This window comes from Trachurus trachurus, assembly GCF_905171665.1.
Source record: "Trachurus trachurus genome assembly, chromosome: 15".
Taxonomy (NCBI): domain Eukaryota; kingdom Metazoa; phylum Chordata; class Actinopteri; order Carangiformes; family Carangidae; genus Trachurus; species Trachurus trachurus.
The window spans coordinates 6,822,984-6,838,380 of record NC_139906.1 but is presented as its reverse complement, the minus strand read 5'-3'; the positions used below and the strand labels follow the sequence as shown (position 1 = coordinate 6,838,380).

Sequence of the window (15,397 nt, the reverse complement as noted above, 5' to 3'; positions counted from 1 at the left end):
GTGTAGCCGGAACTACATTCCAGACACGGCTGCTGGGCGGAGTGATTTCAAGTAGTATTTGCGTATTTGCTTCATGTGTCGTAATGTTACATAATTAATAATTATGTAACATTACGAGAATAAATAATCATGTATAATTATTAATTATACATGATAGCGTGGTGAATGTGCAGGTCACAACTTGTCCACCAGAGCGTTGTGGAGTTGTTAGATTGTGTATTCGATGAGTTTGATGAGGGACAGGGGACCTGTACCGTTCACTGAGAAGCTCACGTCTCTGCCCCGCTGATCTCAAAACAACATGCACCAATAATTAAAGGTAATGAACCTACTGCTACGACTATAGGGATTATGGTGAGAGGAGAATTTGCCAAAATGTTGAACTATCCCTTTAAAATGTCTTGCGTAATGAACTTGAATGGAAATGAAGAGAGAATCTGTTTTGTTTTTTTATTACTGTGCCATTTATTAAAAAAATAAATAATACAAAATGTTGAGTTTAAAATGCCATGTGTTTCTGTTCAGAAGGGAACAAAAGTCATTTCCTCTTTATGTATCTGTGAGCTTCACTGGGCTCCAGTGATGGTGGTGATGATGAGAGCTTCACTGTCCGACTCAGTGTCATTATATAACATGGCTGCTGCTCCGTCAGCACATCTGGAATCAAACCTGGCCACAGCACATCTGGCCACTGCTGCTGCTGCTGTCAAACCCACAGAACAACAACATGGAGACTCTCCAGCCACCGCTTCAGCCAATGACCTCGCTTCTTGTTGCCAGAGCAACAATCGGACGTCAGCTCACAGCGTCAACATCAGGTTGGCATGACAACGGTTCGTCCGACTGTCGCCTCATCATCGTCGTGCCTTGCAGGGCCTCCAGACAGCTTCCCAGGATGCACTGCTCCTCCTGCCGCAGTGACCTCACCACGCCGAGCTGCTCCCTGACGGACGGCTCGCAGCGCTGCAGCAGCTCCGACATCTAAACACACACACAAAATAACCCGGTCATGTGTCACAGCCCAGGAGGGAAGTTAATGGAGTGTGTGTGTGTGTTTGTGCGTGTATTGTACACACACCTTCTCCAGGGATGTGTGTGTGTCTTGCAGCAGCCGCAGACAGAGAGTCTGAGCCGTGCGGACGCTCCACTGCTCCCTCTCCTCACACACCGCCTGGCCCAGCAACACTGCCTTCCACTGGTGACTGTGGAGACATGCACATCTGGATCTTAGCTCTCATGTTGCCAAACTCTGCATCTGTGTGTGTGTGTGTGTGTGTGTGTGTGTGTGTGTGTGTGTGTGTGTGTGTGTGTGTGTGTGTGTGTGTGTGTGTGTGTGTGTGTGTGTGAAGACTTACTACAGTGTTTGTGGCGTGGACAACAGTCTGAGAGCCGTCATCAGCCTCCAGCTCGGGCCGTCGCTGGACACAGTGAGATTACTGACAGGGAGGAAGAAGAGCACAGTCTCATTTTAGATTTATTTAAAATGTATTCAGTTTTGAGTTTAAATAAAGATCAATAAGAATAGAAAATGAAATAGAAGTTCAAATCCCTCCTGTGGGATATTTAAACAAAGGATAAAACAGGAACTTGGCTGAGTTTACAGCCTTTTTCTGTACATTTTACATGAAACAAAATATGTTTTCAAAAACATGAGGTTGTTCTTTTTTCCTCTATAACACAACACTGACAACACTTCCTGCAGTATTATCATGTTCTATCATTGTTTTTTTTTTGTTTCAAAGGTATTTATACCCAGATATAAAAGACCAGTAACACTAGACAAAGACTCACTGAAGAAGTTTATTCTCCTTGAGGAACTTGATTTTCTGGTTCAAACTCCTGTCGCTTCTTAAAACATCACAGAGCAGCTCTGAGGGATCAGAGAGACAAACAGAGTCAAACTGAAAAACATGAAAATGACTTTATGATAATGATGAAATAAAACACCACATGCTTCGGCTCGGACAACACAACAGGGTAGAGTACGTTGAATTAAACAGGTATTAACACTATCAACTAAACATTTTAATACACTCAAATACCTGTGAGAAGAAAAGTTGCTGTGAGACATAAAAAAAACAGTTATATTATTCAATCATTTCCCGATACATATCTTGTGTTTCATGTTTTTTTTTAATAATCTAAAAATATATTTTATACTTAAGTAACGATGCACAAAGTTGAAAAACAACACAACACGAAAGGATCTGGTATGTTGATGCAGAAAGTCTGCATTTCAAAAGAAAATCAGCACTAAAAATAACTTTTATTTTGGCAAAACTGAACATTATGGTTCACATTGTGGTTTTGCAGTTTGATCGCTCTTTCCTACTTTAGTATGAACATAATATAACATTTAGTATGAACAGTCATTAACTTTCTGCCCTGTAAATTCACATTCATATATAATATATGAATGTGAATTTACAGGGCAGAAAGTTAAAGACTATTTTTGGAGCCATAATTTCATTTAAAAAAAGTTTGCAGTGTGAATTTTAAATTGAGAAAATATTGAATGAATAAAAAAACTGTTTTTGCTGCCTCAGGGACAAATACACAAACAATATTTCACCTTACCTGTGTCTACATAGACCACGCTGTGGGGGTTGCCGGGGGCGACAAAGCCATATTCCAACAACAGGCGCTGGTTGTCATGGGAACCGTAGTTGATGAAGGCCTGCTGGTAGCGCAGAGTCCCGGAGACGCTCCTGATCTCATAACATCTGGTCACGTCGTTGAAACTCGCTTTGACCTGAGGAATGAAATATTGATGATGTTTGTGAAAATAAAACACAAAACAACAACGACAACAGTTGGACAGATTTACCTGCACGTCCGGCTGGTGGTTCAGCAGGTCCAGGAACGGAGCCAACGCATAAACGTCCTGTCCAGGCAGGAAGTCGTTGGACGGGTGGGACATGAAGACAGAGCGAGTGTTGACGCTGCACCAGGCCCACCTGCAGGGACACACTGTTGAAGTGTGTGTGTGTGTGTGTGTGTGTGTGTGTGTGTGTGTGTGTGTGTGTGTGTGTGTGTGTGTGTGTGTGTGTGTGTGTGTGTGTGTGTACGTGCACATACCTCAGGGCTTCGTACGTCAGCACCTCCTCCACAGGTTCACTGAGGAGCGGCTGCAGGGACCTGGATCCAACGACACAGCTGAGTGAAATGTTTTATTTATGTATGTCCTTACTTTTCTAAAGAACTTTAAATCGTAATCTTGGATTTGCACTGTAAATCCTCTTTATTGTTTTAATACAAATCAATATTTCATGCTGCCAACTAGTTTTTATTATATACTGTATACTATATATACAGTATATATATTTTTTCCCTTCTGTTTTTCCTTTCTTATTTCTTCTTTTATACTTTTTTCTTGCTTTTAATTGTTTGTTTAATTTTTCAAATTTTTACCATTTTGGGTTGTATTTTAATTTTTGAAAATTGTATGTTTTCATGTTGTTGTTTTTTTCCCTTTTCCAACTCTTACTGTTAAATGTTTTGTCTTTATGTAAAGCACATGAGTTGCCCCTTGGTATGAAATATGCTATAAGCTTCCTTGACACATATTGTACGTGTCATACAGATGCAGTGGTTCAGGTTCAGGTTACTTTATTGATAGCCAAGGGTAAACTAGTTTTGCAGTTGAGAGTCAAATAACCAACACAATTCGAACAATCAAAACAAGACATAAAACATAAAACAAGAAACAAATTAGAATCAACAGAAAGTGCTGCAATCCATAAAATAAAAGCATGAAATATAAACAAATAAATAAAAGGGTAATATGATGTCATCGAGGGTCTTCTCTCTCTCTCTGATTGTCTCTGTCACTTCTCATAAACTAAACTAAAGTTTCCAACAGCAGGTTTACACCTCCGTATCAGACGACCATCAGACATCACTAATCCAACACTGATGAGTCACCATCTAACCTCTGACTCATCAGTTCTAGTCTGAACACGCTCCGACACACAAACCTGAACAACCTGTGCGCTGGGTCTCACCTGAAGAAATCCTGATTGGACGAGTGGAGCTCTCGCACCGCCTCCCTCTGCTCTAAGCCCCGCCTCCGCACGCAGGCGGGCAGAGCGGCCATGACGTCGTCTGTGAAGTAGGCGGGGCAAGTGTAGGCGGCGGGCAGCACGTCGATGTAAGGGAGCCAATCAGAGGCCTCTCCTCGGTGCCGCTCGCACACCAGGAAGACGCAGAGCGCCAAAAGAGGAGAGAGGCGGGGCTTCCAGCTGTGGCGAGGAAAAAAACAGTGACAGTGACTCAGTTGACAGTTCATCCTGCAGCATGTTAAATTATATTTTCATTTCACTTCTGTGTCTCTGAGTTCACCTCTTGATGTACGGCCCCAGGTCGCTGCTCAGGACAGTCGAGGTCGTGAGGAGACAGGACTCTGGCAGAGAGATGACGATCTGTCCGGGCTGGACAGAACAACAGAGTCTGAGTCACATTTAATATAGGGAGGGGGTGGGGGCAATATCTGAACGTTATATTCTCAGCTATCAGTATGTGCCCCCTCCTTACAGGACAAAAATCATCAAAAATATCTAAATCAGTTAAGCTTAAATAACATTGATCATTAAATAACTCAGTAAATTAACTAATCAAACATCTAAAACACTATTTATACTGTAAATGAGTTGGGAAATAACAATTCCTTATTGGTGACTTGTATGAACAGAGCAAAAATAAATATGCAACTCAAATCAAAAATCAAAAGGAAAAAACTCTAGAAAAAAAGAAAAGAAAAAGAAAAAAGAAGTAGATAAAAATGATTAATGCATAACAACAAACAGGGACAAAAAAGGCTTTAAAAAAACTATCTTTTGACTAAAGTTTATTTCTATAAAATCACAAACAGGTGCAAAATATGTTTTAAAAAAAGCATGAATTATCCAGTAACCTACATTACCTTCTATGTAATCAAATACATTGTGTAAATATGTGTGTTTAGTGTGTTACCTTTATAGCTCTGAGTGTCTGCAGCCCTCTGCCCGTGTCTGTATGGAGGAGCAGGACACACACACACACAAACACACACAAAGCTGAACAGGAGTTTTGCAGTTGGAGTGAAATCTAATAATATTTGTACTTTTGTTTATACCCCATTTTTTCCCAATACCTCCTAGCTGCTTGCAGTGTTGGGAACGTTACTTTTAAAAAGTAATTAGTTATAGTTACTAATTACTTCTCCCAAAAAGTAACTGAGTTAGTAACTCCACTACTTCACTATAATAGTAACTAGTTACCAGGGAAAGTAACTATTGCGTTACTTTTTCTTTCTTTTTTTTAAGTTTAAATATGTCGAAGAATTTGGATTTTTTTTCTCTCATTTTTAAATTGTATTTTATTGTTTTCATATATTTCACTGATCGCAATTATGGAATGCGAGTGTGTGTTTTATTGAAAGCGAGGCTGGTGTGCATTTGCCCCAAAAAAAAACAAACATACGTGAACCGGAAAAATCACAAAAAGAAAGAGCACACGATTGGTCAAAAACTACAAATCCCACAATTATCTGGCCTCAACAATAACAGTAGTTAGTGTAAGTAAGGGAGAGTGGAGCTGTAGGTGAAAAGAGGAAACAACGCCACGTCTGGTCCTGTTCTATGTTGTTCGTTCACACCGTCACCGTTTATTCGTTACGTCCGCGGTGTAAAAGGCCGTGACGCAAAGACGCGATTAGGCGCGAGACGCGGTAGACGCGACTTTTTTTTTTTTTGCGACGCTACACCCGATTCTTTTATGGCGACGGGACCTTCGCGTCTTCGTCCTTTTCATCGTGTTTGGTGGGAAGACCCACGAGGGGCTTCCCACCAAACACGAGGAACGCTTTTTTTTCGCTCGAGTTTATACGCGCGACCAAACGCGAGATACGCGAGAAATGCGATTTATCGCTCGTTTTGACTTTGTGTAAATTCGCGTCTTCACGAGCCCGCCCATTTTCACTACAACAACAACATTTCTGCTCTCACCAACCATGGTTGAGGTCACAACGCTGCTGTAGCTGTTGTCTTTTACCTCAGGGAGATTAAAGTAGTGTCTGTTTCCACTTTCCCTCCGATCTCGGCAGCTTCCCTCTGCTAGTTTGTGTGTGTGAGGCTAAACTGCGTGCGTGTGTGGTTTGTGTACAAACTGAACACTGCCTCTGATTGGCTTAGCATGAAACCTTACTCTGCCTCAACCAATCATCATCACTTATGCGGTTGTCTCGTCCCTCCCTCCTCCCCCCTCCCCTCACCAAAGGAGAGGAGGAAAAAAAAAAACAGTTTAGCAGCTTCTGTGTCCAAGTCGGAGGACAACGGCTTCACTGAGTAGTTTGTAACGCGCCTCATTTAATTGTCGGTAACGGTAACGGCGTTGTAACGGTGGAAATAGTAATTAGTTAGATTACTCGTTACTGAAAAAGATAACGCCGTTAGTAACGCCGTTTATTTTAAGGCCGTTATTCCCATCACTGGCTGCTTGTAACAATAATTCCCAGTAATATAATCAATCGATTAGTATGACCTGGAGCTGTTTATGGATAAGTGGGCACAGGCTGAGGAGCCTGAGGGGTCGGCAGGTCCTGGGACAAATAACTGTTAATATTTCTTGTTTGAAGATTTTAGTTAAAATAAAAATGATCCTAAAGTGATAAAAACAAAGAGACACAATGTGACTACAAATGAGGTCGGGCAGCGTCTCTTTCAGTCCGGTAGACCTCTGTACGGGGGGTCAGTGGGGGGTCTTTGTCTCATAATCCAGATCTGGACCCAGATAAACATCATTTAAGACTATGACCTTCGGTGCCTTTTTTATCTGACGGGACTGGATTCATTGTTTTTTAAGACCTGCAGATTCTCTGTTTACATTCTGCAGGTGTTGCAAACTGAAAACACATCTGATTATCAAACTAACGCACAAACCAGTGTGCTGAGGTTAGGGGTGGGCGATATGGCGATATTAGATCTTGAAGGATTAGAGTGTGTAGACAATCTGCCAAAATGCAGAGATCGTAGGATCGTCTGGGGCACATTCTATAAATTGCAGTTCTATGCTGCAAAGCGCAAACAAAGGACATTTGCAAAGTTTACTAAATAACTATATATGTTATGTATATAATAAAGATAACAACAGTTACTTTATTTGGCCCTTTTCAATCAGTGATTTAGTGTTTTGATATACTTAAAATCCTGTTAAAAAGACTGTGTTGAATAAAACAAACAGTAATGTCTTCATTGATATTTTACTTTCATGTTTATTGAAAGCTACCTTTTATGTTTGCAAGAGTCCACTTTATCAGAGTGTTGTTGTTTACCTTTTACTATGTTTACATTGTTTGCACATGTTGGCAAAACTGCAACTATTTAGATTAAAATCTGTTCAGAAAGGTTCTTTGGCCTAAATGGTCTGTTTTTCTTTTTTCGATTTAAGATCGTGATGAAATCGAAATCGTGACTTCATTTTTAAAAAATCGTGATATGATATTTTTGCCATATCGCCCACCCCTAGCTGAGGTTATATACTGTATGTAGGACAAACAGAGAGTGGTACCGGTGAAGTGGGCCGGCTGCAGCAGTGTGGAGGTGAATCCTCGCTGGTGGAGAAACTTCATCAGCTTCACATACGGCAGCTGGTGACACAGAGAGACTGAAGAGACGGAGACAGAGACAGACGGGTGATGGAAGAGTCCAGCAGGGAAACCAGTGAGCTACAGGTGTGAATCCATTTTTAATAAAACAACTAACAATACAGATGTTACATTTTTTATATAGGCCTACCTGTCTGGACAGCGCCTTCACATTTCTGCCTCCTCTTCCTCGCGGCTCGTCCCGGTCGACGGCTGCAACCCCTCATCATGACCCAGACTGAACCTGTCAAAAAACACAGAAACTCACAATAAACAACTCTGCAACATTTGATACTGAAACTGTGATAAAACCACAAATATCACCAAAGCAAAGATTCTTCTCTGTGTCTGCTACTTACAATCATGTGTACTCAGCGGTTTATTAGGTACACACATCACATTTATGTCATTACTCCATACATCATACATGCATCATCTCATGAGCATGAGATGGAAAATCAACTGCTGTAGTGAAGCCATAAACACTACATAAAATGTGTGTTGAAGCAGTAGGACATGAAGGATGATCATAACATTCCTGTTAAAATATCCTATAGATATAAAACGATCATGTATTGATAAAAGTGGAGCTTCCCAAATAAGTATTTATGTAAATGAACAGAATGGTACAATTAAAAGTTTAGGTTTGCTCCTCGTTTGAGGTTTATTATTGAATAACCCATGTAACGTTTGTTGTCACTCGAGCAGTAATTCACCGACTCTTCTTGTGATTCTCTGCGGGGCAGGTGAAGCCCTGCCCTGGGTACAACAAATATCACACACCGGTCGGTTGATCCGAGGTCTGATTCAAAGTTAAAGTCTTTAAAACATCAAACTTCACTGGTGCAATAAGAAACCCCTGGCTAATATGGATAAAACACCCACAATGCACGGCGCTGGGAGCAGAAATCTATTGTTTATTTATCGGTGTATATACTATCGGTGTAATAAAGTGAAAATCTTAGTACATTACCTAAAAAATTACCTTAATAAATTGGATTTGTGTGTCAAACTCTGATCCTACGCTGCGGCTCCTCCATGATTACGTTCCGAACTCACGTGGGTCAGTGTGTTTTGTTTCCGGGTTTGCGCAGTGAGGCTGCGCAGAACTCCTCCCTGCTTCCAGCCGCCGTCTTCCGGCTTTGTCCCGCAGAACGACACTCCTCTCCGCAGCAGCAGCAGCAGCAGCTCCTCCGTCTCTCAGTTCCACAACTCCAGCAGCTCTCGGTAAGGAACCTCCATCCTGCTCGTAAATATAATAATGACGTAAATATAAAAAACGTAAATAAAAGTTTCAGATTTTTATAAAAGCAGCTCTGTAGCTTTAACCGTTCGGTGCAGCCACTCAGTCACTGTTATGCAACTGTTAACACATGTTAACAAATGAAAAGCAGGTGAAAGGTCCGTGCAAAAGCTAAAATTTGTGATGAAACCTGCAGCTCTTCGTATTTCCTCATGTCCTAACCTGTAATATATAATGCATTTACCTTCTAGAGACATAATAATCCTGCATAAATCCATTGATAAACGCGTTGTATGGAAGTTTGCATAAGTTGCTTACTGTGGACCTTCTTGAATTTTTAATTTTTGATTTGTTACAACTAAAATTTCATTTTGAACTTACACTCATGGGACTTTTCCTGCTTCTAGATCCAAATATTAATGTTTAAAGCAGAATTTTTTCATTAAATCCACAAACTGAATATAAATCTTCTACTTTCAATGCTAAATTTACAGTTATAAATACTTATTTCTATTTTTCACAGTTCTTTTCTAACTTTTTTTTCACTCAAACTGTCACCATGACTCAGCAAATTGAATCTATTTTTAAATCAGATTCTCCTATTGAAACTGTCACCATGACTCAGCAAATCTAATCTCTCTTTCAATCAGATTCTCCCATTTAGACTGTCACCATGACTCAGCAAATCTAATCTATCTTTCAATCAGCTCCACTACATAGTTGATTCCTGCCGAGTCAGGGTTTGTTTGGACAAAACTGTGGAAGTCTCTGGAAGTTTCTCCTGTCTCGTTGGTGTTATCATTGTGTATCTATCTACTCTGTTTACTCTACTACTCTAATTAATGTCTCCAATCTCCAAACAGTCATGTCCACCAAGGTTGCCATAGTAACAGGCAGTAACAAGGGCATCGGCCTGGCCATCGTCCGAGCGCTCTGCAAGCAGTTCCAGGGAGATGTTTACCTCACCTCCAGAGACGTGTAGGTGTCTCACCTGGTTGCACACCTATATAATATATATAATAATAATAATAATAATAATAATAATTAATAAACATAAAGTTAAAATGAGGCGTCTGTGCTCCTGTTTTTCAGCGGGCGGGGTCAGGAGGCCGTGGAGTCTCTGTCCTCTGAGGGACTGAAGCCCATGTTTCACCAGCTGGACATCAACGATGTGAGCAGCATCACCACCGCCGCCGCTTACTTCAAGAACAAGTACGGAGGAGTGGACGTCCTCGTCAACAACGCCGGCATCGCATTCAAAGGTATAAAATATGTGATTATTATAACTCGGGTATCAGTTTTCAGTTTTATACCTGGATTAGCATTCAACACATGCTGGAGTATAATTTCCACCATAATTGCGATTAGTATCAGCAGTATTAATAGTTGTGTTGTGCAATTTATATTAAAATGACATTTATCATGTCTGTAACTATATACAAACTATACATATGATCGTTATTATTATTATAATAAATATTATCATTGTTCTAACACACACTGCTGCTTCCACATTATTCACCAATTACTGAGTTAAATTATTTCAATCACATCCTCTTTTATTCCCATTGAATCCATTATTTTCTAATTTAAATAAAACTAAAAGAACATGCTCAGTGGCAACAATATGAAAATGTCACAAAACCATTAGACTAAATAAAATGGATTTAGCTCGGCTTAATAACTTTGATTATTTGCCTGAATAATGGAGAAGCTGAGGAGGCAGAGACTAAATCACAGGCTAAAAAAAAAAACCGATGCCTGTGTTTGTTTAAACTCTGAAGGAAGCAGCACTCGACTCGACGCCGTTCAGACGCCACTTTAAATGCAAAGCAAATCAATCAGCGCTGCGTCCAAATCAGCACGGTTAATTTGAGAGTGTGTTTGAACTGGGGTGCTTCAATTTGCGCCAAAGGAAGTGACAATTTACACCATGTCAACGACGCTCTCTCTCTCCTTAGGTGCAGACCCGGCTCCTTTCGACATCCAGGCGGAGGTGACGCTCAAGACCAACTTCTTCGCCACCAGAGACATGTTGACTCAGTTCCTGCCGCTCATCAAAGCGGGAGGTAAAGACACACACACCTGGACTGAGTGTTAACAAAAAATCCAGATGTGTAATAATAACAGAGATCTTCTACTACAGTGGTTCTCAAAATTTTTTACATCAAGGAAGGACCCCTAAACTGACACAAATTAGACCACGGACCCTCCATTGGACAACATTTTGGAGAAAAACCCCCCAGAAATACACAAGTATTTGTTCTGAGGCTGAATTTTCTGGAAAAAAATGTGGTAAAATTTTGATAAAAAGTTGGGGACCTCCTTTAACCCTCTCAAGGACCCCTAGGACCCCACTTTGAGAACCACTGCTCTACTATGACAAGATGGCTCATTACAATGATATGAAATACACTTCCTGTCTCCTAAGTGGGCTGATGCATACATATATAATATATCATAAAGGAATTAAATGAGATAACAGGGGGTAGATTCACAGCAAAACCTCTCCCCCACCCCCCCAAAAAATGCTAATAAGGCAAGAAAATAAACTTTCCAAAGGTGAATAAACAAATAAAGACACAAAAATTAATGAATAGATGTCACATGACATCATGTGATTGAGTCAACAAGGCTTCTATCACTTTCTGCCCCTTTAGACATGATAGAAAACTTCTCAAAAAGTGAGCTAGTTATATTTTCTTATGATAACATTAATTATTTACACAGCAAACAGTTACTGTATATTTAGCATTATGAAAATTAGTTATTGTGGCCGTTGGCGAATGTTAGTTGACGTTACCTCTGTGCCAAGTCTCGTGAGAGTGTGTTGTTGAGACAGAGACAGGTCAGGAACAAAGTTCATTTTCTCCTGATTTGTCTGCCTGAGTTCAAAATGTTCAGAAGAGATGTAGCTTGTGAAAAATGAGTCCAGTATTTACTCCAGTGACGATGTGCACCATAATCTGTGTTCACGTGCACTTCTCCCATTAGAGTCTACTGTATAGAGAGCCACAGCAGAAGCAGGAAGTAACGCTCGCCATGGGACTTTAATTCGGAAGAAATCTCAATGTAAGTGAACGTGAGTCAAAATGTTATTCACCACACTGACATGGCTCCTTCTCTTCAGGTCGTGTGGTGAACGTCTCCAGCTTCGTCAGCGCCCGCACTCTGAACCAGTGCAGCCCGGCCTTGCAGCAGCGTTTCCGCAGCGACGACATCACAGAGGACGAGCTGGTGGGACTGATGCAGCAGTTCGTCGACAAGACCAAGACAAGCGAGCACAAGGCGGCCGGCTGGCCTGAGACGGCGTACGGCGTGTCCAAGACAGGACTGACGGTACGATGTGATGATGAGGCAGCCATGTCTGCAGAGAGTCAGCTGGTTGCTGACTCCACATCAGATTTTTCTACTTATTTCAAGTGAAAATATGATTGAAAGAAGTAAAAACTGTCTAAAAACAAGCTACTTTTTATGTGATGAGTCTTATTTTAAAGGTACATTGTGTAAGTTCTCCTGTTATCTATTCACGAAAATCGATTATTTCATTCAAAAGTACGTTTTTCATTCATCAGTAATCCCCCCCATCAACAAACTGAAGTGTTGCTGTGTAAGCTCTGAATTTGCCGTTCATATCATTCATATCTACATTGAGCGGGCAAGCTTGGTGGTAGCTGCCATGTCGTGTCGCCATGTTTTTACGTTCAGTGGCAGCGTGACGGAGGGAAACCACGGAAACTCACCGGACACACCGGAGCTGTCGGCTCAGGTTGAGGTGGCGTCTGTGAAAAGTCACTGCGGTGCTGTGAGGACTGTGAGGACTGCACGTGAATGCTGCATTCAGGTGCAGTCGGAAAAACAGCCGTCGGTAACAAACCAGATGTCATTTTAGTCACAGAAGTCCAGAGAAAGCCGGTAAAACGTGGGTCAGGTAAACAATACGACATCATTTAAATAGGCACTTGTGTATGCCGTTACGTGCAGCGGCTGTTGTCCGTCTGCCTTAAGCCCGATTTCACGTGAATGCAGCATGAAAAATATGACTGAGTTGCTTGCGATCTACAGCCGCACTGCTGGATGGGAGTAATTCTTACACAATGTACCTTTAAGTATAATGAGATTTGTTTTGACTAGAAATTACATTTTGACTAGAAATAAGACAAATATACTTGGTAAGATATTTGAGTTTTTGCAGTGCATTGACCGTGTGTGTGTGTGTGTTTTCAGACTCTGTCCATGATCCATGCTCGTCGTTTGTCCAAGGAGCGACCGAATGACGGGGTAAACTCTGATAAAAAGTTATAAAAATGATGTCAAATGGGACTTTATATGTTTTTTTAATATGTATTTTCATTTGTTGTTGTGTGTATTATCATTATAATCATTAATATTATTACTATTATTTTGATAATTTTCTCAGATCCTGCTGAACGCCTGCTGCCCTGGGTGGGTGCGCACCGACATGGCCGGATCCAAAGCCCCCAAGTCACCAGACGAGGGCGCCGTCACCCCGGCCTACCTCGCCCTGCTGCCGCCCGCAGCCACCGAGCCTCATGGGAAGTTTGTGTCTGACAAAGAGGTTCAGCAGTGGTGAAGGGGTTAAAGGAGTGTGGGGTGTGTGTGTTTGTGTTAGTGACTGAAAGAATGTCAGTGTTTCTACTAAAGCACTAATTTACCAAAAACTCAGCCTGAATCAGATCTTTTCCAACAGAAACACGACCAAACCATGTCACACAATCTAAAAAAACACTATTACGACATTAAAGTGTTTGTGTGTGTGTGTGTGTGTGTGTGTGTGTGTGTGTGTGTGTGTGTGTGTGTGTGTGTGTGTGTGTGTGTGTGTGTGTGTGTATGCTTGATTAACTGCTACAATTATGATGCATTACTCTTTCTAGATGCTGGTGTTTTTGATTAAACTCAGCTTTGCTTTGTTTCACTTTGCCTTCAGGTGTATAAACATTTTTATATTTTTACATTGAAAGAAGAAACTTTGCCTTTTCAATTGAAAAAAAATGTGTCTTTGGTGAATATGATCCTTTTACATTGCCTTTATGTCAAAAGCAATAAACAAACTTCAAAATCAAGAAATACTGATGGTGGTTTATGTTTTTTAAAACATATATACATATACCGTACACTATTCACAAAAAGTTAAGGATTTTTGACAAGAATATCCCTATAAAAAGTTCATGCTACAGTGATATTTTATCATGAAAACAGGACTTTTAAGTAGAAGGATGCAATGGTCATTTCTTTATCTCGAACAAAAGCTAACATTAGTGGTGGCTATAGCACAACTAAAATCTCAATGTCCCAATAATTTGATCAATTTGATCAAAGTGTTGTCTTGGTCTCATGATGTCAACATCATGTGAACATGGTGGAGAGGAGAGGGAGAGAGAAGAGGACTATAAATTGTCATTGAACCAGAACATTTACTGGTTCAATGACAACTGAACCACTAATTCAGACGGTGCTTGTGATTTTTGTGGTTAATCACCTTGTTAGAGAACAGCATTTTATTTAATAAGGACTGAAACATTGAACAATTGGACATGTGCATTCAAAAGTTTAGAGAAGATTAAAGGTTAAAGGTTGCATTTTAGGTGCATTCTGAAATTTAATCCAAATGCCAAACATCCCTACCTTTTTGTGAGTAGTGTATATAATGGTACATACAATGCACAGTATAATGCAATGCAAGGCAGCTGTATTACATTTTATAGTGCATAGTAAAGTAATTTTTTAAATTTTTTTTATTATAAATTATGATGAAAGGCACAGATTTACAATAAAAGAGAAGAGAATGTAGTTGGATTTTGAGCAAATTGTAATTCAAAAAAGCAAAGGTGCAGGGAAACAGTACAGGATTATACTGTATATGATTCATGTGAAATACGAGTTTAAAAAAAAAAGAAGAAGCAATGTTAAGATAATTAGGCTATGTTGAGATAACGGAGGGTGAACCTGTCGTCACCTTTACAACTCTCAGCTTCTTCTTTTCTTCTTACGACCCCTCATCTGATGTCGTTTCTCTTAGATTTAGTGTTTCTGACATTTTTTTTATGTCGCTGGGGAGAAAAAGCAGAGAAATGATCAGCTGTGATTGGTTTCCATGGGAACGTCTGAGCTGTAAAGGTCAAGTCACATGTAGGTTTTTTCCTGGCAGTAAAACATGTAATAGTAGAGCACTCACCTGGTAATTCTGCTTTATGGACACGTTTATGGAGAGATGTTATCACACACACACATGAAAAATAACAGCCTCCTTGAAGCATTAGCCGTTAAATGACACAAACATGACACTATTTATGAGTCACACGTGTGTGTTTGTGTGTGTTGTTGCTGCACAGCACATAGAAACCTTCAGTTATATCTGACCTGAGATCAGTCATGTAACATGTTGTAGCTCTGCTGCTGCAAATTCAAACTACATAGAAAATGCTAATGTATGAATCTTTCTTATCTTCCATCATGTTTCGTGGTAAACCTGGTTATAGACATGAAGTGTTGTTGCAGCTCTGCTCCTGCTC

General features: G+C 40.4%; 2 protein-coding genes across 3 annotated transcripts; one reads left to right on the top strand and one right to left on the bottom strand.

Annotated features, from left to right (window-relative positions):
• Positions 1–602: 602 nt before the first annotated feature.
• Positions 603–8,719, bottom strand: setd4 (SET domain containing 4). Of its 2 annotated transcripts, none has more exons than XM_083987854.1 (13): positions 8,681–8,719; positions 7,773–7,865; positions 7,546–7,641; positions 4,972–5,009; positions 4,342–4,430; positions 4,005–4,241; positions 3,079–3,138; positions 2,828–2,957; positions 2,578–2,752; positions 1,792–1,870; positions 1,356–1,436; positions 1,079–1,202; positions 603–981 (listed from the first exon to the last, which is right to left on the bottom strand). In XM_083987854.1, exons 2-13 carry the CDS (start codon positions 7,849–7,851, stop codon positions 796–798), a joined length of 1,374 nt encoding a protein of 457 aa, XP_083843980.1. In that variant the 5' UTR covers positions 7,852–7,865; positions 8,681–8,719; the 3' UTR covers positions 603–795. The 2 variants fall into 2 exon arrangements, with proteins under 2 accessions (XP_083843980.1, XP_083843979.1); XM_083987853.1 differs by lacking the exon at positions 8,681–8,719 and adding an exon at positions 8,607–8,673.
• Positions 8,720–8,746: 27 nt separating this feature from the next.
• cbr1 (carbonyl reductase 1) lies at positions 8,747–13,952 on the top strand. Its single transcript, XM_083987852.1, has 7 exons — positions 8,747–8,848; positions 9,728–9,842; positions 9,957–10,126; positions 10,826–10,933; positions 11,995–12,203; positions 13,092–13,145; positions 13,285–13,952. The coding sequence occupies exons 2-7, from the start codon at positions 9,730–9,732 to the stop codon at positions 13,456–13,458; spliced, it is 828 nt and encodes a 275-aa protein (XP_083843978.1). The 5' UTR covers positions 8,747–8,848; positions 9,728–9,729; the 3' UTR covers positions 13,459–13,952.
• Positions 13,953–15,397: the final 1,445 nt, after the last annotated feature.